Source organism: Saccopteryx leptura, chromosome 3, assembly GCF_036850995.1.
Source record: "Saccopteryx leptura isolate mSacLep1 chromosome 3, mSacLep1_pri_phased_curated, whole genome shotgun sequence".
NCBI lineage: Eukaryota > Metazoa > Chordata > Mammalia > Chiroptera > Emballonuridae > Saccopteryx > Saccopteryx leptura.
This window is the reverse complement of record NC_089505.1, coordinates 107,284,167-107,310,784: the sequence shown is the minus strand read 5'-3', so window position 1 is coordinate 107,310,784 and position 26,618 is coordinate 107,284,167. Positions and strand designations below refer to the sequence as shown.

General features: G+C 47.5%; 1 protein-coding gene across 4 annotated transcripts; it reads right to left on the bottom strand.

The window, feature by feature from the left end:
- Window positions 1-943: 943 nt before the first annotated feature.
- TMEM39B (transmembrane protein 39B) lies at window positions 944-23,364 on the bottom strand. Of its 4 annotated transcripts, XM_066372090.1 has the most exons (9): window positions 23,251-23,364; window positions 21,506-21,632; window positions 20,773-20,992; window positions 20,101-20,184; window positions 19,636-19,790; window positions 8,587-8,923; window positions 7,247-7,434; window positions 4,158-4,278; window positions 944-1,361 (listed from the first exon to the last, which is right to left on the bottom strand). In XM_066372090.1, the coding sequence occupies exons 1-9, from the start codon at window positions 23,252-23,254 to the stop codon at window positions 1,119-1,121; spliced, it is 1,479 nt and encodes a 492-aa protein (XP_066228187.1). In that variant the 5' UTR covers window positions 23,255-23,364; the 3' UTR covers window positions 944-1,118. The 4 variants fall into 4 exon arrangements, with proteins under 4 accessions (XP_066228187.1, XP_066228188.1, XP_066228189.1 ...); XM_066372091.1 differs by lacking the exons at window positions 21,506-21,632; window positions 23,251-23,364 and adding an exon at window positions 20,299-20,378 and having other exon boundaries at window positions 20,773-20,899; XM_066372092.1 differs by lacking the exons at window positions 21,506-21,632; window positions 23,251-23,364 and adding an exon at window positions 20,337-20,378 and having other exon boundaries at window positions 20,773-20,899.
- Window positions 23,365-26,618: the final 3,254 nt, after the last annotated feature.

The window sequence follows — 26,618 nt, the reverse complement described above, 5'->3', positions numbered from 1 at the left end:
GACAGAGAGGAAGGAGGGGGAAAGGGTGGAGAAGCAGATGGGCACTTCTCCTGTGTGCCCTGGCCAGGAATTGAACCCGGGACTCCCGCACGCCAGGCCGATGCTCTACCACTGAGCCAACTGGCCAGGGCCTATCTTTTTATTTATACTTTGGTTGCTCCGCTATTGCCCACCATGAAAGCTGGAACGCCCACTAGTGGGTGGTAGGGACCAAGTTGACTACCACTGCTCTAGGCTGGAGTCATTGGTCCTCCCCGATCCAGGCCCTACAGACTTTTCCAGTTCCACCCTACCACTGCCCCACCTTTCTTATCCTTCCTGCTCTAGGAAACCTCTGTGTATTGCATTTCTGCTTAAAATGCCCTTCCCCTCTTGTCCACCTAGGAAGTGGCTGATATAACTCAGGCTATCCCCTCCTCCAAGAAGTCCAGAGAACATTATACATCCTTTCCCCTATGCTACTGTGTACCTTGTAACTGTTACACCCATCCCAGTGTAGTAAGACTTGTTTCTGTGTCAGCATCCTCACCATCTACCACAATCCCTGGCACACAGCAGGGCTGCAGGGACTGCACGCTGAATCAGGACATCACATTCTGCTAGGACAGCAGCAGCATCTTTTGGAGGGTTTTGTGGCCCTTGTGTTACCTTGGGCCAATCACTATAGCTCTCTGAGCTTGTTCTTCAACTATCAACTAGGAGTGACAGCACCCAGCTCCTATGGTTGTCATAAAAACTGGATTAAGACAAGGCATGTCATGCACATAGAGCAGCATCTTGTACACAGCAAGCATTCAGCAGTTCTCACTGCTGCTGTGACCTCTAATGCCTCACCTCCTCTCCACTGGAGAAGGCCCAGCCCACAGGACCCAGAAGGCACACACCTCTGTACTCTGAGAGGCGAGAGAAAAAAATACAGGACACAGACTTATTAGGAGTATAAAAATAGGACTTTTTTTCCTCATAATCATATCAATTATCAAAGAAAGAAACAGTATGTAACAAAAATACAAAGCTCTGGTGGATTTTTTTGTCAGTTTTGGATTTTTTTTGCCCCTCACCCATCCCTCCCCAACAGCCCCTTCCCAGGGATAGCCCGCCTGGGGTTGCCCTGGGGCTCAGGAGAACCGGTGGTCCAGGTCCCTCTGGGGGCTGGCCGAGTATGAGTAGGCCTTGCCCAATACCAGGCGGTCCCGCAGCAGCTTGAAGAAGGCATAGTAGTTGCTGAAGAGGATGAGCGCCAGCGAGATGGTCTGGTGCCACTTTTCAGAAGACATTAAGGAGTACAGCTGGTAGACGATGACGGCGCCCTCCAGCAGCAGGAGGATGTTGAGGATCCGCAGGGGTTTGCTGAAAAAGAACTATCCAGGAAAGAGTAGGCATGGACTGGGAAGTATGCTCCGGGAACCTGCCTCTTGGATGGGCTGGATGGGCCGACGAGGGGGGTGAGCTCTAGGGGTCCCCAGCTGGGACTGGGGTGGGAAGACGTTGGAGGGTTGGGCAAGGACTTGGCCACCTCTCTGCCTTTGTTTGTGGTGATCCTTCTGTCAAGACTACCGCTTCCGCCTGACCAGGTGGTGGCGCAGTGGATAGAGAGTCAGACTGGGATGCCGAGGACCCAGGTTCGAGACCTCGAGGTCGCCAGCTTGAGCACGGGCTCAGCTGGTTTGAGCAGAAGCTCACCAGCTTGGACCCAAGGTCGCTGGCTTGAGCAAAGGGGTCACTTGGTCTGCTGAAGGCCCACGGTCAAGGCACATATGAGAAAGCAATCAATGAACAACTTAAGGTGTCGCAATGCGCAACGAAAAACTAATGACTGATGCTTCTCATCTCTCTCCGTTCCTGTCTGTCTGTCCCTGTCTATCCCTCTCTCTGACTCTCTCTCTGTCTCCGGAAAAAAAAAAAAAAAAAGACTACCGCTTCCCACGTGAGTTAAGATCCTGTTCGCCTTCTACCTTCTCTAGGAAGCTTTTCTTGAGAAGTCTCACTTGCTCTCTCAAACTTTTTCTGGTCTAAAATCAACATCTTTTTATATGTGATCCTCCTGGGTACTGTAAGACCTGAACAAATTAAAATCTTATCACACAGGCATGAAAAGTTATTAGAGACTCTGTGGCCTGAGTCACCCACTACTTCACGTGTAGCATTGCCAGCTAAGCGATGTCAAGAGGACATGGCAAGCCTGACCTGTGGTGGCTCAGTAGATAAAGCGTCAACCTGGAAACACTGAGGTTGCCGGTTCAAATCCCTGGCTTGCCTGGTCAAGGCATATATGGGAGTTGATGCTTCCTGCTCCTCCCCCTTCTCTCTCTCTCTCTCTATCTCCCCCCCTCCTCTCTAAAATGAATAAAAAAAAATAAAATAAAAAAAAAGAAGACATGGCAACACCTCACTCTTACCTGGTGTTTACTGGGCAAGGTAGAGTGTAGGGACTCAAGAAAAATTTTCTGGTCAGTTCAAAAGAGTGATCAAGCCTGACCAAGCGGTTGGCGCAGTAGATAGAGCGTTGGACTGGGATGTGGAGGACCCAGGTTCGAGACCCTGAGGTCACCAGCTTGAGCGCGAGCTCATCTGGTTTGAGCAAGGCTCACCAGCTTGAGCACAAGGTCACTGGCTCGAGCAAGGGGGCACTCCGTCTGCTGTAGCCCCCTGGGTCAAGGCACATATGAGAAATCAATCAATGAACAACTAAGGAGCTGCAACGAAGAATTGATGCTTCTCATCTCTCTCCCTTCCTGTCTATCTGTCCCTATCTGACTCTGTCTCTGCTACAATAAATAAATAAATGTTAAAAAAAAAAAGAGTGATCAATGTCTAGGGATCCAGAGTCTGTAGGAGCCAAGATACCCGACCAAACCTCAAGAGCTGTTTACGGGATGGCAGAAGTAGCAGGAAACGGGAGTCCAGGAGACCAGCATGCCAGGCTGGCTCTGGGACCTTGGGCAAGGCCCTTCCCTGCCCAGGCCTTAGGTTTCTCTGCTGTGAAATGAAGAGTTCACCCAGGTCAATGATTTTGCAGACTGCGTTCCTCAGAGCCCCAGGTTCCGAGGAAGTTACTTCAGGGACTACAGCGGGGTGAGTGGGAAGTAAAAGCGTGCCAACCCTTTCAAATACAGCAGTGCCATGAGGTCCTAGATACTGAACTTTAGTCTATGACTGTATTGGACATTTTGATAGCAAAATAAGTAAATAAAAAAGAGACCACTAGCCTAGATAATTCTGAGCATACTTTTTCCATAGTTTTTTTTTTTTTTAATTAAGAATCAACTTTTTATTTGGTTGATCCTTTGTAGTTTTTTTTAAATTTTATTTATTCATTTTAGAAAGGAGAGAGAGGGAGAGAGAAAGAGAGAAGAGAGAGAGAACGGGGGGAGGAGCAGGAAACATCAACTCCCATATGTGCCTTGACTAGGCAAGCCCAGGGTTTCGAACCAGTGACCTCAGCATTTCCAGGTCGATGCTTTATCCACTGCACCACCACAGGTCAGGCCTTTTTCCATAGTTTTATTACCATCAATTTCCAAGTTTCCCAGGAAGGCACCCTTGAACAATTTAAACTCTCTAAGCTGATTTTAGTATCTAAAAATGGGGAGAGCCCTGACATTTCTCCCATACACAGGTTCTGGTAAAGACTGATGGCGGGTGCACAGGAAGTCCTTACTATAGTGTCTGACACATAATAGAAATGATGACAGTTATTATTTCCACCAAGAACCCCTCCTTTTTTTTTTTTTTAAAGATTTTATTTATTGATTTTTAGAAAGGGGGGGGAGGTAAGGAGGAGCAGGAAGCATCAACTCATAGTAATTGCTTCTCGTATGTGCCTTGAACAGGCAAGCCCAGGGTTTCAAACCAGCGACCTCAGCATTTCAGGTCGATGCTTTAGCCACTGCATCACCACTGATCAAGCTAGAACTCCTCCTTTTATTGTATCATCTTTTCCACCTCTACCCAGTGTTTCCAAAGATCTGCTCCCAGGTGAGCTGTAGTTATATGAAGTGGTCACTGGTATGGCTGTCCTTGTTCTGCATGTGTGCAGTGTGCATTGTCCTCCTTTAGATTTGGGAAATACTAAAAATAGTTCTCTCTTGAAATGAAATCACCTTCCTGCCTTCGAGATCAGGCCCCACCCCTCCTTCCCAGGGGAGGAGACTCACGTGGAACCGGAAGTGGGAGACATCAGAGGGGATGGCCACATTGTAGTGACCCACTGCTTTGTAGACGTTCTTGCTATGCTTCACCAGCACGCCCTGTGGCCACATGCATTCTTCAGTCCACCTGGAGGCACAGCCCAACAAGGCCCTTTACTCCCAGCGCACCCACCAAAGCAGGACATGAAGACTGGACATGAGGAAAGACCACCAGGGCTCTGCTCCCATTTCTACCAATTAGACATAGTAACCTCCGTTTTCTGAGAGTCAGTTGCCTCCTCTGTAAAATGGGGTAAGAATCATGAGATATTCACCGTACTGGGAGTCACAAGGTCTAGGGCTCACATTAATGTCTGAGGGACTATCAAGAAAATCCTTTTCCCTCTCTAGGTGCATTTTCTACATTTGGTCTCACCTGTAGCCTCCAATTGGTTCATCACACAGATGCCTGAGTAGTGTTTGTAAAATACCAAACTGAACCTATTTTCGGCTCAAAATCCCCTGAAGGCTGTCCAGTGTTCTTGGGGTCAATTCCCCTGTTTGGCATGGTCTCTGCGGTCCTTCCATGCCTCCCACCATATAGCTCTCGCTCAAGCCATGCAGAACTGTTTCCAGTTCCTCCAGCATACCTTACTACTTCATGCGTCTGCACGGGTTGCTACCACCAACAGGACTGCTCTTCCTGATGCCTTAGCCTTCTGACAAGCTCTCTGTCATCTTTTAAAACCTGGAATCCTCCATAAGGCCTTCTTCAGCTCCACACAGAGTTCAGTATACTTTAACTCTCTCTGAATCCCATACGACTGGTCTCCTTTCCCCAATGTCTCATCACTTATTTCTGTACCCCTCACTAGGCTGGGAGCCCTTAAGGAGAGGGATGGTGTCCAATTCATCTCTGTGGCCTTCAAGGCCTGGCACATAGAGGACCCAGTGAGTGTGTGAATGGGGTGGTGGAACCAGTGAGCTTTTATCCAATGTTCTGAAACATCTCTCAGGAACTCCAAGGGTACCGGGCTAGAGGGCTGAGAATCACTGTCTGCAAGAAACTCAAGCTCCTGCTCCTGCCTTGTTGATTCATTCATTTATAAAATAGTTATGTTATATGCATTAACACAGACAAACGTCACAGACAATAGACTGAATGAAAGAAGCTGGACCCAAGGTTTCATTTATATAAAGTTGCAGAACAGACAACTAACCTATGGTGAAAGAAAGTAGGACAGTAGTTGGGGTGGTCACTGGGAAGGGGCCATGAGGAACTTTCTGAGGGGCTGGACATGTTTTGTATTTGATGGAAGGTGGATTACATGGGTGTATATCCCTTTATTAAAAATCAAAGAACTATAATCTTTAAGATATATACATTTCATTGTATACAAATTTTACCTTAAAAAATGTATATATATATACTCAAAACACCACAAAAATTTTGCTATGGACCTGTTCTGAGCCAGGCACTCTGCCAGGAGTGAGGGGATGTCTGAGTGCTTGACAGATCAGGTCCTGATCTCTGGGAGCTTTAGTCCTGGAATGACAGGCAAGTCACCGAGCACACAGAGCAGACAGTGTTAGGTGCAATGATCATGGCATTATGGGATTGTGGGAGGAGAAGGGAGGTGCACTTGAATGGTCAGGAAAGTCCTGAAGGAAATCAAGTGCTAAAGAATTAATCAGGAAAAGAGAGTTGGAAAGAGTGTCGTAGGCAAAACGTATCACACGCAAAAGCTCAGAAACACAAATGCATACAGTTTAAGGACCCGAAGAGGTCTGGCCTGGCTAGAGCAGGGTGTGCGCTGGGACATGGTAAGAGATGGGGTAGAAAAGGCTGGCAGGACTCAGTTCACCAGCTGCGAAGCCTGTGACAGAGCCTGGGTCTTATCTGCACACTGTGGCGAGCTATGGACAGGTTTATTCTCATATTCCACTATGTTCTATCTTTCTACTCCTCCCTCCCTCAGAGACCTAGGCTAAGCTGGGTCCCCTTCTGGCCTATCTGGCAATGCCTATTCCCTTCCCTGGACCCCCTGAACAGAGACTGAGAAGGACCCGGACCAGCACAGAGGCCAACACCAGGAGGCTTGGCCCTGTGGCCTCCCTCTGCGACTCAGCTTCTGCTGGGCCTGCCTATACAAACCTGTCCTAGTGGCTTCTTCTCTGTCAGGCCTTGTGCTGGGCCTAAGACCCAGATGTGATATAGAAGTGGCCCAAGCTTTAGAAGCTTCCAATCTAATGTGGTAAAACAGGCACGAAAATTAGTATAACCTGGGTGAAAAGCCCGATGGTGAAGGGCTGGAGACATGCCAGGCACCAAGAGAGAACCAGGCTAAGGGGAGGACAGCCCAGCCCTTCAGGGTTCCCAAGCAGGGTGACTTTTGCCTCTGCTCCGGGTACAGTGCCACCCTGCAGCTGGGTCTCTCTTATGCCACTCATCCTGACTATTTGTGTAAACAGCTATCACCCCTATCAGGCTGTGAACTCCTCCAGGATCTGGTCTCAGTCATTTCCTCCCTGTGTCTTTTCTTCCCTGTCCAGGGTTCGTCATCAACCAACACAACACCATATCTTGTTTCCAGATTGATGTTTCTAAGGTACGCCTTGGAATCAGTACCTCCACTATTCAAAACCCTCTATAGCTCTCCTCTGCTCATACGCCAAAGCTAAGCTTCTCTGTGTAATACATAGCACTAGGCCTAGTATAGATTAGGTAGAAATAAATGTCTGCTGCAAGAGCAGATGACCTAATGACTGCATGGATGAGTAAGCAGTGGATAGAGGGAGTGAAGTAATGAATGAATGCATAAGCAAATCAGTCAATGAGTGAATAAACAACAGTCAGAGAATGATAATGGCAATGAGTCTATGAATTTAGCACCTGTCCCTCTCCAATGTCTAGTATATTACAAGTTACTTAAGTACAGGAAACATACCTGTCTTGGGCCCTGCCATACTCCAATCTGACCACAAGGTCTAGCATATAAGACATGATCAATAAACTGCTGACTAAATGAATGAATTGACAAGAGAGGAGGTGAATGACTTCAGACACTGACCAAGAGGGCTGGGGTTGGCAACTCTCTAAGGGTAGGGCAACTCACGGGTGCTGCAGCACGTTGGAGCACAGCGCTGGGTCCACCTTCTGCCAGCAGCCCAGGTGGGCAGCGGCCTTGTGCAGCAGGTCGCAGTAGCTGGCAGGCAGCAGGTGCTGCATGAGGATCACTGAGGTGCTGATGGACACCAGAAGGAAGAGCTCGCAGGACCAGCGCTTGTCATAGTAGTGTGTGTTCTGGGGGTAGAAAGCAGTGGGTAAGGCTTGGGATGTCCATAATGGAATAGCCTCACTCCTTCCCCTTTCCCTGATTCTATCTGCCTTGAAGATCAGGATAACCCTGGAGAAAACTCAGGGTGACTTAAAACCAAGAATCTAATACCTAATGAAGAAGGTTTAATCATGGGCTTAGAACCTGTGCCCACTACTTAGTTTTCTACAAAGCAAAACTGCTCCCACAGCCCACCACTCTGAGCCAGAGCACAGCTCTGGGGTCCAAGCACAGGAGTCCAATAGACATGAGTTCAAATCTTGACACTGCTGCTTATTGACTGTGTGACCCCGGCCAAGTCATTTCACTGCTCTGGACTCTAGTTTCCTCATCTGTTAAATGAGTATAAGGTACCACCAAACCTCTGAGAGGTATTTGGAGGACAATCCTCAGGAAAGCTCTAGCACATTGTAGCTGCTCAACAGAATTGAAGTCCTCTCAATATCATATTATTCAGTATAGTCCATTCAACTCCTATGGTCAGTTGGAGAGATACCTTTCTAGGACACCACACAAGCTAAAGAGCACAGGCTTTTGCATTCCCTCAGATTTGGGTGAGTCCTGGCTTTCCTATTTACCGATAAAGCAGGACACTGTGACACGCTGTGCCTAAACAGCCGAAGTGAAGTAGAACTTACCTGTGCCCTCCCTCCCGGGAGCGGGCCAGCCCTTGCCCCTCCCCGCAGGCATGCTGCCTTTGCCTTCCTCTCCTCCTAAGCTCCAAGGGCCCTTCTTTTGCTTCTGTGACTTGTTTCTAGAGCCCAAGCAGCCCACTGGCTCACTTCTACTACCTTTGTAACTTTCTAAATAAACTTTCTAATTTGGAAAAAAAGAGAAATAAATATGTCACTGTTCTTTGTTATCAAGTATTTTGAACAATGCCATCTCCTCCTCATTGGCTGGGTGACCCTGTGCAGGCCACTTCCTTTCAATGAACGTTGTTTTCCCCACTCTAACATGAGGTGGTAGTCACTCTAGCCCTTGAGAGAACATACCGAATCTCATAAAAACCAGTAGTGCTTCATGCAAGCCGTTCTCCTGGGGGGCGGGCAACAGGGTAAAGCCCTGCAGCAGGCCCTTCCCATGGGCCCTTTCTGTCCCCAGGTTGAGCTACCCACCTTCACAAACCAGACAGGCACAAAGGCCACATAATAGGCACTCAGCATGGAGCTGACGAGCACTTCCTTCATGCGCCAGTTGAAGTCCATCTTGAGGAATTCCACCTCACTGCGGATAAGGCTGGGCGACAGGCAGCAGGCATGGGTGGGCATGGCGTCTGGGCCATACAGCTGCCGGGTGTGCTGCTTCCATGACTCCCGAAGAGTCAGCAGGTAGTCCCGGCTCCTCGCTAGACCACTGACAGCCTCCCGGGGACCCACGGAAGACATGTGGCTGAAGAGATTTGTTTTGCGGAGGTCACAGTTCAGCTGCAGGAACGGAATGTACATCCCAAACCTGCTGGGGAAGACAGTGGTGAGGGCAGGCCTGCCCATGGGTCATGATCCCAACCCTTAGCATCTAAGGGATACCTTCTTCCCTTGCCTTCACTCTCCTGGCAGTTTTGAGGGAAGAATGTACTCATCCTTCTACCCATCCATTCTCCCATCCAACAGTCAGTTATTCAACTCAAGTATTAGCACTGAGTGTGTGCTGAGCGTCAGGGACACAGCAGGGAGCAAGAGATGAGTCCTTGACTAACAGTAATCGTAACAGCCCACAGTGACTGGGTACAACCTGTGTTCCAGACACTGTGCTAAGTCCTTTATGTGCATTCTCTCTTTTTCCCTTCTAAGGACACTCACTGTGCATTAGATACTGCTATTTTGTGCCCTTTGCAGCCGAAGAAGCTGTGGCTCAGGGAGGTGAAGCGGACTCCCACAGATTACACAATTAATGAGGAAGCAATAGAGCTGGTATTCAAACTCAGAACAGTCTGGTACCAAAGATCAGGACAGATAGTCAACAAATGCTACAAGTAATTAATTTAAAATGTACATGCACCACAAAAGAGAGGTGTAAGTTATTATGAGTACCTATGTTAGAGGCAACTCTTCTGTGCAGGAACAGTATGTGCCTATTACATGACACATACCGACATGGACCCTTGGATAGTATAAATCTGTTCCTTTGAGTGGTACCCTTAGGTTAGGGCTGGGGCTAATTAGTCAAGGGGTGTTTTGAGTAATTGGCTAATATCATTTGAGGAGAAAACTAGGCGAACCCATAGCCCAGAAGGGTAGATAATTATAAACTGGGTAAGGATCCAGCACAGTACTTGGAACGTCATAGGAGGTACTCTTTCCTGGGGCCTCTCCCTTTCCCCAGCTCCTCAGACACAGAAAGACCCAGAAGGGTCCCCGGGCTGCCCCCAGAAGTTAGGGTCAATGAGAATGCTACATCTTCTTATCAACAGTAATTTCCTCTTTTCTTGTTTTCTGAGGTTCCAAGAAGGGAAATACGAGTGTCCTTGGGCAATCTGACTCTTTGGGTTATTGTTTTCTGTTCTATAAAATGGGGATGCTACCGTTCTCCCTGGGGTAAGGTTAAGTAAGATAACTTAGAGAATTTGGTTGAGAGCACAACCTTTGTGGACAAATAGGCCAGGATTAAAATCCTAGCTCTGCCACTTACTAATGCTGCTATTTATGGCTAATTACTTAACCTCTATGAGCCTCAGTTTATTTAATTTGCCTTAAGTTACACAGCTTGAATCGATTCTCTATGCACAGCCAGGAATGTTAGTGTTTTTGTTGTTGTTGTTGTTTTACAGAGACAGAGAGAGAGAGAGTGAGGGAAAGACAGGGACAGACAGGAACGGAGAGATGAGAAGCATCAATCATTAGTTTCTCGTTGCGCACTGCAACACCTTAGTTGTTCATTGATTGCTCCCTCATATGTGCCTTGACCGCGGGCCTTCAGCAGACCGAGTAACCCCTTGCTTGAGCCAGCGACCTTGGGTCCAAGCTGGTGAATTTTTGCTCAAACCAGATGAGCCCATGCTCAAGCTGGTGACCTCGGGGTCTCGAACCTGGGTCTTCCGCATCCCAGTCTGACACTCTATCCACTGTGCCACCGCCTGGTCAGGCTAATGCTAGTGTTTTGATGAATACTTTCTTAATCTTTGCAGTAACCTCCAGCATGGTGCCTGGCTCAGATTATATCAATACAATTTTGTTTAGAAAAGAAATAGGTGGCCTTGGCCGGTTGGCTCCGTGGTAGAGCGTCGGCCTGGCGTGCGGGGATCCCAGGTTCGATTCTTGGCCGGGGCACACAAGAGAAGCGCCCATCTGCTTCTCCACCCCTCCTCCTCTCCTTCCTCTCTGTCTCTCTCTTCCCCTCCCACAGCTGAGGCTCCACTGGAGCAGAGTTAGCCCGGGTGCTGGGGACGGCTCCGTGGCCTCTGCCTCAGGTGCTAGAATGGCTCTAGTTGCAACAGAGTGACGCCCCAGAGGGGCAGAGCATTGCCCCCGGTGGGCATGCCGGGTGGATCCCAGTCGGGTGCATGCGGGAGTCTGTCTGACTGCCTCCCCGTTTCCAACTTCAGAAAAATACACCCCCCCCCCCAAAAAAAGAAAAGAAATAGGCCAGTGATTCCATGGGACAGGAAAGAAGACTGAAACAGGACTCCCAAAACACTCTTCAGGATACCCTGTGGGAATGAAGGGGTGGGGTACCTATACAAACATAAAAGGGATTCAGACTCAAACTTAAGGGCAAGTACTTAAAAATCTCTCTGGCTTTGCCTCTAAGAAGAACTGCAGAGTCAATCAAATGATGTGGAAACAGCAAGTGACTGCTCTGACAGGTCACAAATTAGGTCACATGCAAGATGGCAGAATCCCTCCCATCCTCTCCATTCAAGACACGACGGCAGGAAATAAATCCATATCCACAAAAAGAATGGGAGGGGGGTTATTGGTACACAATTGAGTTTGACAAATTTGAAAAGTAGACAGACACATGTTGACAGATGCAGAAGGAAGGCATCAGACCTCTAGAGCAGCGCTGTCTAATGGAAGTATGAGTCACACATGCAATTTAAAATTTCCTAAGAGCCACATAAAAAAATAGATAAAATTAATTTAAAAAAAATTTTATTTATTGGCCCTGGCCGGTTGGCTCAGTGGTAGAGCGTCGGCCTGGCGTGCGGGGGACCCGGTTCGATTCCCGGCCAGGGCACACAGAAGAAGCGCCCATTTGCTTCTCCACCCTCCTCCCCTCCTTCCTCTCTGTCTCTCTCTTCCCCTCCCACAGCCAAGGCTCCATTGGAGCAAAGATGGCCCGGGCGCTGGGGATGGCTCCTTGGCCTCTGCCCCGGGCGCTGGAGTGGCTCTGATCGTGGCAGAGCGACGCCCCGGAGGGGCAGAGCATCGCCCCCTGGTGGGCGTGCCGGGTGGATCCCGGTCGGGCGCATGCGGGAGTCTGTCTGTCTCTCCCCGTTTCCAGCTTCAGAAGAAAGAAAAAAAAAATGAAAAAAAAAATTTATTTATTCATTTTTACAGAGGATAGAGAGAGGGAGAGAGAGAAACAGAGAGAGAGAAGGGGGGAGGAGCTGGAAGCATCAACTTCCATATGTGCCTTGACCAGGCAAGCCCAGGGTTTCGAACCGGCGACCTCAGCATTTCCAGGTCGACGCTTTATCCACTGCACCACCACAGGTCAGGCGATAAAATTAATTTTAATACTTTATCTTACATAACAATATATACAGAATACAATCACTACAAAACAGAATCATTATTTATGAATGATGTGTTTTACTTTCTTTTTTTTTGTACTAAGTCTTCAGAATCCGGTATATATTTTACACTTATAGCACATCTCAATTCAAACTAGTCTATTTCAAATGTTCAGTAACAACAGGTGGCTACAAACTACTAAACTGGGTGGCACAGGTCTATATGCCATGACAGGGCTGCACTGGGGGTAGAAGCTTATCTGCCTAGTCACCCAAGAGAGTCTCTGACTTGAAGTAGGCACATTTGATAGAAGGTAGAAGTGAAAAGCAGGGCTGAACAAATGGAATTAAACAAAGATCTGTATTTATGTATAAGAATCAGTCCCTTTATTCTCTTACACACTTCACACAACACACCTTGAAGGATTTTTTTCTCCATAGAAATTGAACAAGGTGTCTGAGAACTGAGGTCTCCAATTTGGGAATCCTAGAGTAACACCTATCCCCCTTTTTCTAGCCTAGGAGGGCCCACAGCTGACAACTAGTAACTCCTTCAATCACCCTAGAGCAAAGATTGCATCAGTGTGCCCTGCCCATCTCCCCAAACTCCAGGCAAATCTCCTATTTTTGTATACAATAGCAGAGGAAGAGAAAATATACCCCAAGATACTAGGTTCTTCATTCTTAAATATAAATAGACAAGCAAAGAGGCCAACTGTCTTTAGAAAACTAGCAGCATGAAACAGAAAAATTGACCCAGGTGGAAAGACAATATTGAAGGGACATAAGAGATTTTATTTTTATTTATTTATTTATTTATTTATTTATTTTTTTTTTTTTTTTGTATTTTTCTGAAGCTGGAAACGGGGAGAGACAGTCAGACAGACTCCCGCATGCGCCCGACCAGGATCCACCCAGCACGCCCACCAGGGGCGACACTCTGCCCACCAGGGGGCGATGCTCTGCCCCTCCGGGGGCGTCGCTCTGCCACTACCAGAGCCACTCTAGCGCCTGGGGCAGAGGCCAAGGAGCCATCCCCAGCACCTGGGCCATCTTTGCTCCAATGGAGCCCCGGCTGCGGGAGAGGAAGAGAGAGACAGAGAGGAAGGAGGGGGTGGGGGGTGGAGAAGCAAATGGGTGCTTCTCCTATGTGCCCTGGCCGGGAATCGAACCCGGGTCCCCCGCACGCCAGGCCGACGCTCTACTGCTGAGCCAACCAGCCAGGGCCGACATAAGAGATTTTAAAAACAGAATGCTATGAAAAAGAATAATCAGAAAATTAGATGCCCTGGCCAGATAGCTCCATTGGTTGGAGAATCATCCTGAAGCACAAAGGTTGGCGGTTTGATTCCCAGTCAGGGCACATACAGGAACAGACTGATGTTCCTGTCTCTCTCTCTCTCTTCCTCCTTCCTTTCCTCTCTCAATAAATCAATAAATAAAAACTTAAAAAAAAATAAGAAAATAAGAAAGAGGCCTTAAAGATGAAAAATATGATTGCTGAAAAAAAATCTCAAAAGAGCTGGAAAGATAAAGGTGACAAAATCTCCCTAAGACAAAGTAAAAAAAGAGAAACAGACATAGAAAGAGAGGCTGAAGGGAGGCAGAGGGAGAATGATGAGAAATATATGAGAGAAAATATAAGAGGAACAGATGACCCATCTATGAGGTCTACTATCTGATGAACAGAAATCCCAGAGAGAACAAACAGAAAACATGGAAGGAAAGATATCATCAAAAAAAATAATAGAAGAAAATTTCCTTGAACTGAATACCTATACCATCTGGTTAAAAAGTCCTAGAATTCTTATTAGATGATTGAGACAAGTTCCACATCAGACACAATTCTTGTGAACTTTCAAACAATCAAAAAATAAACAGACTATCCCTAAAAGCCTTCAGAAAGAAAAAAGCAAGTCATCTATAAAGTAACTGGAATCAAACTGGCATCAGTTTTCTCTTTGTATACATGGGAGGCTACAGACAGTGGATCAATATCTTCAAAATTCTGAGAATGAGTATGAATTTAGAAATCTACATTCAGCCAAATAATCAATCAAGTATGAGGGCAGAATAAAGACATTTTTAGACATGCAAGGACTCAGAATGCATATAACTCCCACGTACCAACTGTTAAGAAAATTACCTGATAATGCACTCCAGCAAAATAAGGGAGAAAACCAAGAAAGAGGAAGACATGGGATCCAGGAAACAGTGGATCCAACCCAGGAGGGCAGTGTAGGGAAGTCCCAGGCTGAGAGCTGTTCAGCAGGCCTAAAAAGCAACCTCCAGAATGGAGCAGGAGGATGGAGGGCTCCGGGAGGGATGTCTTTGGGGGGAAAAATAAATTCCAGGCCACAGGTAGCATGATTGAGAGCTGGATAAACTTGAGGATATGTTGAAGGCCCATCATTCTTTGGTCAACAGGAAAAAAGAAAGGCAATTAGAAACTCCAAGAGGAATAAAAACTTGTATAAGATAGTTATAATCTGCCTGACCAGGCGGTGGCGCAGTGGATAGAGCGTCAGACTGGGATGCGGAAGGACCCAGGTTCGAGACCCCGAGGTCGCCAGCTTGAGCGTGGGCTCATCTGGTTTGAGCAAAAAAGCTCACTAGCATGGACCCAAGGTCACTGGCTTGAGCGGGGGGTTACTCAGTCTGCTGAAGGCCCGCGGTCATGGCACATATGAGAAAGCAATCAATGAACAACTAAGGTGTCGCAACGAAAAACTGATGATTGATGCTTCTCATCTCTCTCCATTCCTGTCTGTCCCTGTCTATCCCTCTCTCTGACTCACTCTCTGTCCTTGTAAAAAAAATTTTTTTTTAATTAAAAAAAAAAGATAGTTATAATCTAAATATGAAGCAAACTAAAATATGACATGACTTTAATTAATTGATGGGATGTAAGAAAAGAGAAATCATTTGACCTTGACACAAGAACATTCTTTTTTTTAAGAGGCCCAGTAACTACAGAGAAGGAATGTCATCTATGAATACTACTTGGTCCTACACTGAATGATATTTTTATGTTTACATTCCTAACATCCAGGCTATTTACTTGTTTTTAATTTTTAGAATTAGCCTTAGACAAAGAATGAAAGACTTAAATGTGTTTATATACAAGAGGGTGAATGTCAAGCTGGACAATATAAGAGTTTAGTTGCCAGGAAGTGAGAGGAGGAAGAGAGGAGAAAAAGTGGTTTGGCAGGGCTCCTAATAGTTTCCTCTTCCATAAAAGGGACTAAGATACTGACTGCTGTTGATGGAATAAAAAATACAGGCATATTCATAATATTGAAAAAGATAACCAATAGAAAACTAGAAATAGTTATCAAACACTGGAACCAGTAGGAATGAAAGGGTGTACTAAATCTTTTATCTGTCATTGCATGTGCACCTGAATGGATGTGCATATATGCGTGTGCAGTATGCTTGTGGTGCAAAGAACGTTTATTTCCAGGATACACAAGAAACCAGAAACATAGGTGGCTATCTCTGGGATGGGGAAATGGAGAGCTAGGAAACAGGAGTCAGGGGAGATTTTTTTCATTCATACTCTTTTATACCTGTTGAATTTTAACTGTGTAAGTCCATTTTCCCAACTCTAAAATCAATAAAAATTTTAAAGGAATAAAGGTATAAAAGAATTCTAGAATTATGGAGGTAGCCTGGAAAACACTTAAAACCAGAAACAGCGACAGAGACTGCTTTTGAGAAGTGGGACTAAAACTCTGGTGGGTGGAGTTATAGGCTGTTTATCATTATAAACTTTTAGCCTACTAGACTTAATTTTTTATGAGGTACATGTATTATGTTCATAAAAATTTTAAAATTAAAAAAAATATATAGCAAAATATGAACATTAGATGATGTCTGTATCCTAGGACAATGGACTCACCAGAGAATAACCAGAAAAGGTCAAATTAAGGTGACTATTGGCAATTTTAATCAATAGAGTAAATTTTGGAGAGCTATTTGCTAATATCTATTAAAAGTGTAAGTAGATATAACTTTTGGTGCAGTAATTCTACTTCTGGGAATCTGCTGTACAAAACTATTGGACATGTGTGCAAAAATGTATGTAAAAGAATATTCCTGCCTCATTTTATTTTGAAGATTGATTTTGGAGAGAGCAGAAAGAGATAGAGAAGAGGGGGAGAGGAGCAGGAAGTTTCAACTTGGTGGTAATTACTTCTCGTACGTGCCTTGGACTGGGCAAGCCCAGGGTTTTGAAATGGTGACCTCAGCATTCCAAATTGATGCTTAATCCATTGTGCCACTGCAGGTCAGACTCTCTCCCTCGTTTTTTTTTGTTTTTGTTTTTGTTTTTCCTTTTTGTATTTTCTGAAGCTGGAAATGGGGAGGCAGTCAGAGACTCCCGCATGCGCCTGACTGGGATCCACCCGGCATGCCCACCAGGGGGCGATGCTCTGCCCATCTGGGGTGTCGCTCTGCCGCAACCAGAGCCATTCTAGCACCTGAGGCAGAGGCCACAGAGCCATCCTCAGCGCCCGGGCCAACTTTGCTCCAATGGAGCCCTGGCTGTGGGAGGGGAAGAGAGAGATAGAGAGGAAGGAGAGGGGGAAGGGTAGAGAAGCAGATGTGCGCTTCTCCTGTGTGCCCTGGCCGAGAATCAAACCTGGGACCTCCACATGCCAGGCCGACGCTCTACCACTGAGCCAACCGGTCAGGGCCTCTCCCTCATTGTTTTAAGTAGGGAGAAGCTAAGAACAACTCAAAAATCTACCAATTGAAGACAAAACAGATTGTTTTCAAAAACCTATACTGTGGCCTGACCAGGTGGTGGCGCAATGGATACAGCGTTGGACTGGGATGCGGAGGACCCAGGTTTGAGACCCCGAGGTCGCCAGCTTGAGCGCGGGCTCATCTGGTTTGAGCAAAGCTCACCAGCTTGGACCCAAGGTCGCTGGCTCGAGCAAGGGGTTACTTGCTCTGCTGAAGGCCCGCGGTCAAGGCACATATGAGAAAGCAATCAATGAACAACTAAAGTGCCACAACGAAAAACTGATGATTGATGCTTCTCATCTCTCTCTGTTCCTGTCTGTCCCTATCTATCCCTGTCTTTGACTTTGTCTCTGTAAAAAAACAAAAACAAACAAACAAAAAACCCTATACTATGTAATCCTGGCTAGGTGGCTCTGGCTAGGTAGCTCAGTTGGTTACAGCATCATCTTCATATATATGCCAAGGCTGTGGGTTCGATCCCCGGTCAGGATACATATATAGGAAAGTCAACCAATGAATGCATGGATGAAGTAGAACAAGAACTTGATGTTTCTCTCTCTCTCTCTCTCTCTTCCTCTCTTTCTAAAATTAACAAGTAAAAAAACTTTTTAAAATCTATTTAAAAAAATCTATACAATGGAGCCTGACCTGTGGTGGTGCAGTGGATAAAGCATCAATGTGGAACACTGAGGTCGCTGGTTCAAATCCCTGGCTTGCCTGATCAAGGCACATATGGGAGTTGATGCTTCCTGCTCTTCCTAGCTTCTCTCTCTCCTCTCTAAAATGAATAGGCTTGGGCCCTGGCCGGTTGGCTCAGTGGTAGAGTGTCAGCCTGGCGTGCAGGAGTCCCAGGTTCGATTCCCGTCCAGGGCACACAGGAGAAGTGCCCATCTGCTTCTCCACCCCTCCCCCTCTCCTTCCTCTCTGTCTCTCTCTTCCCCTCCCGCAGCCAGGGCTCCGTTGGAGCAAAGTTGGCCCGGGCGCTGAGGAAGGCTCTGTGGCCTCTGCCTTAGGCGCTAGAATGGCTCTGGTTGCAATAGAGCATTGCTCCCTGGTGGGCATGTTGGGTGGATCCCGGTCGGGCGCATGCGGGAGTCTGTCTGACTGCCTCCCTGTTTCCAACTTCAGAAAAAAAAAAAAAAGATAAAATGAATAGTCTTAAAAAAAATCTATACAATGGAATACAATGAGACCATTATAAAAAGTGAGGCAAGCCTGACCAGGCGGTGGAGCAGTGGATAGAGCATCCACCTGGGACACTGAGGACCCAGGTTCAAAACCCCGAGGTCGCCAGCTTGAGTATGCGTTCATCTGGCTTGGGTGCAGGCTCACCAGCTTGAGCGCGGGTCACCGGCTTGAGCATGGGATCAGAGACATGATCCCATGGTCACTGGATTGAGCTCAAAGGTCACTGCCTTGAAGCCCAAGGTTGTTGGTTTGAGTTCAAGGTGGCTGGCTTGAGCAAGGGGTCACTGGCTCGGCTGGCAAGGCACATATAAGAAAGCAATCAGTGAACTAAGGTGCCATAACTATGAGTTGGTGCTTCTCATCTCTTTCCCTTCCTGTCTTTCTTCTGTACCTCCCCCAATCTCTTTCTTTCTCTTGCTTAAAAACAGAAAAAGGCAGATCCATATGCATTGCCATGGAAAAATATCCAAGTTATATGATTATGTAAAAACTGTAATAAATTGTACATCATGTATAGTATAATCTCATTTTTGTTTCTAAAAAAATATATGTGTTCTTGCCCCCCCAAAATATGGAAGGATATGTTGTTAATAATGGTTTTCTGGGAGACTAAGATTATGTGGACATTTCATTAAAAGTTTCTATAAAGTTTAATGTTCTTATATGACATGTGTCACTCATCTAATTATACATTAGATATAAGTGAAGCGACAGTGATGGGACTCCTCCCATGACAGTGCCTTTTTGGTTAAGTGGGGTAGAGAGGGAGGAGGGTCCAGCTCTGAGATTCCTAGGGAACAGGACTGGTCCGACCTGGGGAAGCTCATAAACCAGAAAGCTCAGGGGTTGAGAAATAACTGTTAAAGCCCGGGCAGCCAAGAGCTTGCCCCACGAACAGCCAGAGTGGATACCCTGCAAAGCCCTCCGCAATTCTAGGCCAGAAAGGGGGCAGTCCTGGGCTTCTTTCCGACACTATCTCTCCATCCTCAACAATCTGGGTTCTAGCAAGAGGAAACGAGTGAGTGACCAAAACAGACACAAAGACAAAACATATACACATGCATGTGCAGGTAACACACACACGTGTGTTTCATGCATAAAAAACACCCACAGAAAACATGAATACACACAGGTGCCTGCATGCACACAGACCTGCGGGAGGTACAAAGAGCTTATATAAACTCTGACAGACACAAGGACAGAAAGAGAGAGAACCGAAAAGAGAGAGAGAGAGAAAGAGATGGGAGACAAAGCCTGTGCACTTTTCCTCAGGAACCTTCCTTAGGGGTTTACACTCAGATCTGAGTCTCATTCTGACCTCCCTCTAGGTGGCACCTTGGGCAAATTATGCCGTCTCTGTTCCTGTGCCTGCGAAAGAAGGCTGATCCCTCTTATCTCAGGGATATAGTCAGGCAACGTGGGGGGCACTGCTGCTGCTCTGCCTGTGAATCTTCCAGGTGCGGGGCCTGGTGGCCCAGCCACACTCAGGACAAAGGCTGGGAGGCTGGGAGCCAGGGGACGGGCAGTGAGGGGGGAAGTAAGGGGTACTCACGGATAGCAGAGGAACAGGAGGTTCAGGAATGAGTAGGTCCTGAAGAGGTGGATGAGGGAGCGGCACAGACTCCAGCCTGTTGCCGTGAGAACGGTGAAGCGGGTGAGGAACAGCAGGATGGAGCGAAAGAGGGAGACCTTCCCCCTCTGAGAAGCCTGGGTCAGGGCGAGATAGGATGGGATGGGCCTTGGATGAAGGTCACAGGGCCTGCCCCCAAATCCCTCCCAACAGCCTGTGATCCCACCCAGGGAAACATGGGGCAGCAGGCTAGGCAGGACCTGGCACAGTGAGTCCTTCTCAACACCCAGTGAACTCCAGCAGTCGAAGTGATGTGAGTAATGTTCTTCAACCAAGTCCAAAGGGAGCCCCAAGGAAATGCCTCAGGGTTGAAGGGCTCCATATGTCTCCTTGGCACCCTCAGGGGAAAGGAAGTCCCAAAGTCCCCAGCCTCTAGGACCCAATCACCTCCTTCACGACGGACCCAATGAAGCGGCGGCCCAGAACGATGGTGGTCACCATTAGCAAGTTGAAGTCAATCAGGTGGAAATTCTGTCAGGGGCAGAGGCTGGGGGTCATGTGGGCCTCCTGCCCACATACAAGCTATTCTCATACCCACCTCCCCCTGCCCAGTCCTTTCCATAGGGACTATCCCCACTCTCTGACCTTCATAGGCCTCCAGCTGAGTCAGGACAGGAAATTACCTAGAGGAGTAGAACAGGACCCAGAGGGAAGTGGGAACGTCCCTGGAGATAAGAGAGTGGTGTGTGAGCCCTCTTGTTCTGATCACCCTTGCCCCTGTCCCTGAACCTCTCTGCAGAGATCTTCCCACTCCTTAAAACACTCACGTATGCCTGTTTCATCTGCCCCACAGGACTTAAGACTGTGCTCCTTTAGCAAAATCTGTCAGACTCATCTCTGCTACCCTTACAAATGCCTAGTGTGGTGCTGAGCACATTAGGGGTGAGTATTCAAGAGTCACCAGTTTCCTGTTCCTTCTACATCTCCCTTGCCCAGCATGAGGCCAAGCATACAGGGTGCTAGGTAAGCTATGCTAAACTGAAACCAAACACCACACACACACACACACACACACACACACACACACACACACACGGCTGGTCCTAGCTGAGCACCTACCAGGGAGGTGTGGGAGGGCGGATGGGAAGGTGGGTACCACCACACTGTCTTGTAGATGTTGATGTAGTGAACGAAGAGGGCTATGAGCTGGCAGAAGAAGAGCTGCAGCTCAAACAGAATGCTGGCCTGGACTGGCAGCTCGGGGATCTTGCAGTGCTGTAGGGGCACGACCGTCTGGGTGGCCAGTGGGGGACTGGAGAGGCCCGTCCCAGAACTGCTCCTGAGGGTAGGAAGGGAAGACATGAGGAACCAATCTGAGAACCCCAACTAAGAAGGGCTCCTGGGGCACAGGATTATGGGGTAAGCTCAGAAAAGCAGTTCACAGCAAGAACACAGTCCTTATCCTGCATTTCAGACAAGTAATTGACAGGCCTTTTCCTATCCCTAATCTTGTTTCGGCTTCCCAACATTCCCCAGGCAGGAAAAAATTATTAGGTCCATTTCACAGATGAGGAAAAGGGAGGCTCAAAGAGGGAGATAACTTGTTTAAGCCACCAACAAATCAGCAGCAGACCTTATAACTATATAGAATCCAGGCCTTTGGGCTTATTATACTATGTCCCTCTGCAGCTGTCCAAATGACTACTCTCTAAATATTTTCTTCTGCTCACAGCCTTCTGAGCCCCCACCTGGCATTTTGGGTTATATCATTTCAGAGTCCAGTCAGGGACAGCTCGTCCATACTGCCCCTGTGAGCCCACAGTGAGGGACAAGAGTCAGAAAGGTGGTTTACCTGGTGCGGGATCGAACACTGGTGACTGATGCACTGGAAGTGTGGCCCCCAACAGAGCCCCCTGAGGATCCTGGCTCACAGAGTGGATTACGACAGTAGGATGTCCTATTGGGACCTCTTCGTCCTCCTGTGGGGCTCAACATAAGGTAGATCTTCAAACCAGAGGGCTGGTATCAGGGATAACTGCAATACTACTGGCTGCCAGTTACCTCGAGTTTCACTTTACCATTCTGTCACAGAGACCTATGATCTGGCCCCTGCCTACCTCTTCAACCTTATCTACCATTCTCAGTCTCGCCTCTATGCTTCAGCTATCCTGCCTTTTTCTCCTTAAGCAAACCAAAGTTGTTCCTACCTTTTGTACTTGCTGTACGCTCTGTCTGGAGAGCCCTTCCCTGATTGCCATTTATGAAGTATCTGCTGCCGTAATTCTCCTCCCCCCCCCCCCCACAGCAATTCACTCTTGGAATTTATTTTATTAATTGGTTAACATACTTATTGTCCGTCTTACTCACTAGTATGGAACGTCAGTGAGGTCACCATACTTATCTTTTTCTGATGTATCCCCTCCCCCTACCACAGTGACCTGCATTAAGTAAATGCCCAGTAAGTATATGTTGATGAGTGAGTGAAACCAGCAAGGTAGGTTTTCAACAGATGAGAAAACTGAGTTTACACTGTGTCACAGATAGTTTGGGGGTCTGGGTCCTGTGCTCTTAGTGCTGGTGCACACTACCCCTTTCCAATACTACACAGTTTCTGTAGGCGTACAATTCTGGGCACTCTTACAGCCTTTTCCTTCAGGGCCCGAGATCCAGCTCAGGATGGTAAAGGGGCATCCCAGTGTCTTATGGTCAGGACCCACGGCCTGAGCACAGGGTCAAGGATATGGGCTTTGGAGAACTGTGTGGTTGTGGACCCAAAACTTGGACCTACAAATCTATTTCTCTAGCCTTTGCAGTCTAGCTCAAGATCCCAGGTGCCATTCTGTTTATAAGCACCATCCCAGTTCTAGTCAAGGTTGTAGCACTGTTCATACCCCTTCAGGGCAACACAGCAGCCTACATAACATACACTCTTTGGCCCTAGTTCCTCAGTTTGGAAGCTTTTCCCTCAAGTTTCCACAAAGCACTTGTCCAGGAACTCCGCACCCAACAAGCCCCCAGCCCAGAAGCTGTCCATACACTACTAAACTTGGCTTAGAAAATCCCATACAAGCACCAAAAGTCTGACCACACCCCTCTCCTCTCTTTAGAAGCTCTGCACCCACACAAGCACCCTCAGCCCAGAAGTCCCGCCTACACACAATTGTCAGCCCAGAAAACCCGCCCACAAGCCAATAAAAGCTCAGTCTGCCCAGAAGCCCCGCTCCAGAATGGGATCCCTTCTCGTCCCACTACTCCCAGCATAAAGCACCTACGCGAACGCCCCTGCACCAGTACCTACAGCCCACAGGCTCCGCCCCTAGCACTAAGGCCACGCCCCCGCCAAGCCTCGCTCCCACGCCTAACCGGGTCCTCACCTAAACCCAATTCTCCACAAGCCCCCTTCACTTAGAAGTCCCGCCCCCACAACAAAGGCCCCACCCCACAAAACGACAGGAGTGGGCGGGGTCCCCCTGCAGCCGAATCCCCTCCCCCGCGCCTCTCCGGGATCCTGTCCCCTTGTGGGAGCAATTAGCAGCTTGGCTATCCCAGTCCCCGCGCCCGCCCGTCCCCGGGCCGAGCCGGACCCGATCTGCTTACCCATCTCCTCCCCCCGGCGCTCTCCGCTTCGCCGCCGCAGCTCCTGCGGGCAATATGTCGGAGGCGACGGCGGCCGGGAGAGGACTAACCGCCGCAGCCCAGTCCCCGGGTATCTGCTGCGCGCTCACGCCTCGCCGCTAAATTTGCATACAAGGCGGGATAGAGGCTGGGGGCGCGCTTCTTAAAGGGGCCGTCTAGACAAAGGCGGAGCCTGCATGGTCTTTGTCTCGTAGTCTCCACGCCTTTCCTGCAGTGCTGCTAAAGAAACCCGAGAAGCAGGGAAACCGACGTCCTGCTCTTCCGTGCGCGCTTTCTCGCAGCATCTCTTCAGGTCCGAGCAAGGGGGCCGGAACCCGCCTCTTGGCTCAGTTCCTGCCCGAAGTGGACGGGATCCTTGAGTAGCCCATAGGCTGCCAAGATTGAACACCTCCCAAATTGGGTTGTCACCTTTCTCTCCGGCCGTATTGCTCTTTGGTCTACCGCAGTCAAAACCTGGGAGTTATTTCCCCGTTTCTCTCGGCCCCACGTCTAATCTTTTACCTAGTCTTGCGGACTCTTAAGATCTACTCCCCTGCTACCACCTATTCAAATCCTGACTCCGCCAGTTCCCAGCCTTGAAATCATGTTACAGGTCTTGGTGAGGATTAAATGAGAATGCATGTAAAACAGAATCTGTTTTATAAATGTTTGCCATCATTATTATGATGAGGTATGGCAAGCACTCAACACAGAAAGCACTCAATAAATGAGCTACTACTACTAATTGTTATGGTTTCTTCCCTTATAAGACTTATAAACTGTGTTAATCAACTGGTAGCTCCATCACTTAGCACAGTGCTTGGCACATAATGAACAGTAATGTTTAATTGTATGAATTAGATAATTGATATTCAGAGATAACAGTCAAATGGGAGGAAATGGACATCAACTTAGTAAATTCTGTAGTATGTTAGAAGGGAATGATTGCTGTGGAGGAAACAGGAAAGGGGGATGGCAGGGTAGTCATAGTAGGCTTCCCTGAGGTGATTTTTGAGCAAACATTTGAAGGAAATGAGTGAGTCAGTCATGCAGATATCTGGGGCAAGGGGGCATTTCAGGCAGACAAAGTCAATGGAAAGACCCTCAGGCACATATATATACATGCCTGGTATGTTTAAGAAACAAGGGAATAGGACAGGTGTCGGGAACCTTTTTGGCTGAGAGAGCCATGAACGCCACATAGCTTAAAATTAATTCCGTGAGAGCCTTACAACGACCCGTGTACCTTATGCATTATCCAATAAAAATTTGGTGTTGTCCCGAAGGACAGCTGTGATTGGCTCCAGCCACCTGCACCATGAACATGAGCGGTAGGAAATGAATTAATTGTAATACATGAGAATGTTTTATATTTTTAACGTTATTATTATTATTTTTTTAAATAGAAACCTTTTTAAACATTTTTATTTATTTATTTTTTATAGAGACAGAGTGAGTAGGAGAGAAGGATAGACAGGGACAGACAGGAACGGAGGGAGATGAGAAGCATCAATCATTAGTTTTTCATTGCGCGTTGCAACACCTTAGTTGTTCATTGATTGCTTTCTCATATGTGCCTTGACAGCGGGCCTTCAAACAGACCGAGTAACCCCTTGCTGGAGCCAGCGACCTTGGGTTCAAGCTGGTGGGCCTTTGCTCAAACCAGATGAGCCCGCGCTCAAGCTGGCGACCTCGGGGTCTCGAACCTGGGTCCTCCGCATCCCAGTCCCACGCTCTATCTACCGCGCCACCGCCTGGTCAGGCACGTTATTATTTTTTTATTAAAGATTTGTCTGTGAGCCAGATGCAGCCATCAAAAGAGCCACATCTGGCTCACAAGCCATAGGTTCCCGACCCCTGGAATAGGATATGAGAAAGGATGGACTATATAGGACTGTGTGATTTTACTCTGAATGAGATGGGGAACAGTTGGAGGGCTGAACGTCCATTTTTAAGGAATCACCTGGGCCTGCTCTGTGATAATGGACTGTAGGAGCATGGGTGGGAGTGGGGAGACCAGACATAAACCTATGGTAATAACCTTAGCAAGAGATGTTAATGGTTGGTACCATATTGAGTGAGGTGATGAGACATGGTTGGATTTTGGATCTGAAATGAAAGTCAACAGGATTTGTTGACAGATGGATAGATGTGTGGAAGAGACTAAGGATTATTCCAAGGTTTTTAGCTTAGGCAAATAAAAATATAGAATTTAATTCCACATATATACATCTGTAATAGATTTTACACCAAGTCAGGTGTTTTGTTTTGGGCGGGGGAAAAAGCCTGAAAATGGTGGGGGTAGGGGATAAGGAGGAGAATGACCAGGTCACAAAGCAGAGTAGAAACTAGGGCAGAGGTTTCCTTTTCCAACTAAAGAAATGCTGAGCCCTGGCTGGTTGGCTCAGTGGTACAGCGTCGGCCTGGCATGCAGGAGTCCCAGGTTCGATTCCCAGCCAGGGCACACAGGAGAAGCGCCCATCTGCTTCTCCACCCCTCCCCCTCTCCTTCCTCTCTGTCTCTCTCTTCCCCTCCCACAGCCAAGGCTCCATTGGAGCAAAGTTGGCCCAGGCGCTGAGGAAGGCTCTGTGGCTTCTGCCTCAGGCGCTAGAATGGCTCTGGTTGCAACAGAGCAACGCCCCAGATGGGCAGAGCGTTGCCCCCTGGTGGGTGTGCTGGGTGGATCCCGGTTGGGCGCATGCGGGAGTCTGTCTGACTGCCTCCCTGTTTCCAACTTCAGAAAAATACAAAAAGAAAAAAAGAAAAAAAAGAAATGCTGGTAGGAGAGCTGGTTCTGGCCTCTTTATGGTACTACATTTGAAACGCATCTCATTAATTTTTGAATCCTCAAAGTCTAATATTACCTGGCATATGATAGGCATTCCAAATAAGTATTAATTCAGTTGAATTGAGAGAATGGCAAATTGACTCTTGAAAGGCCAATTAGGAAGGGAAGCTAAATGGTTTCAGGAATATTCCATAGAAGCTGGAGGACAGCCATAGCTGGGAACTCATTTCAATGCAGGTCAATAAACTTAAAATTATATATACACACACACACACACACACACACACACACATACACACACACACACACACATACACACATACACACACACACAGAGATACATATATCTACCTGTATGTGCCATGACCAGGGATCAAACCCACAACCTTTGTGTATCCAGATGACACTGTAACCAACTGAACATCCAGCCAAAGCTAATAAACTTCTTTGAGCGTCTAATATATCCTGGGCACTAGGGATACAGAGATGCCACTTATTATTGGGAGAGACAGAGAAAAATCACTAAATTATGGTACAGTGTGATAATACCAGTATGTATCAA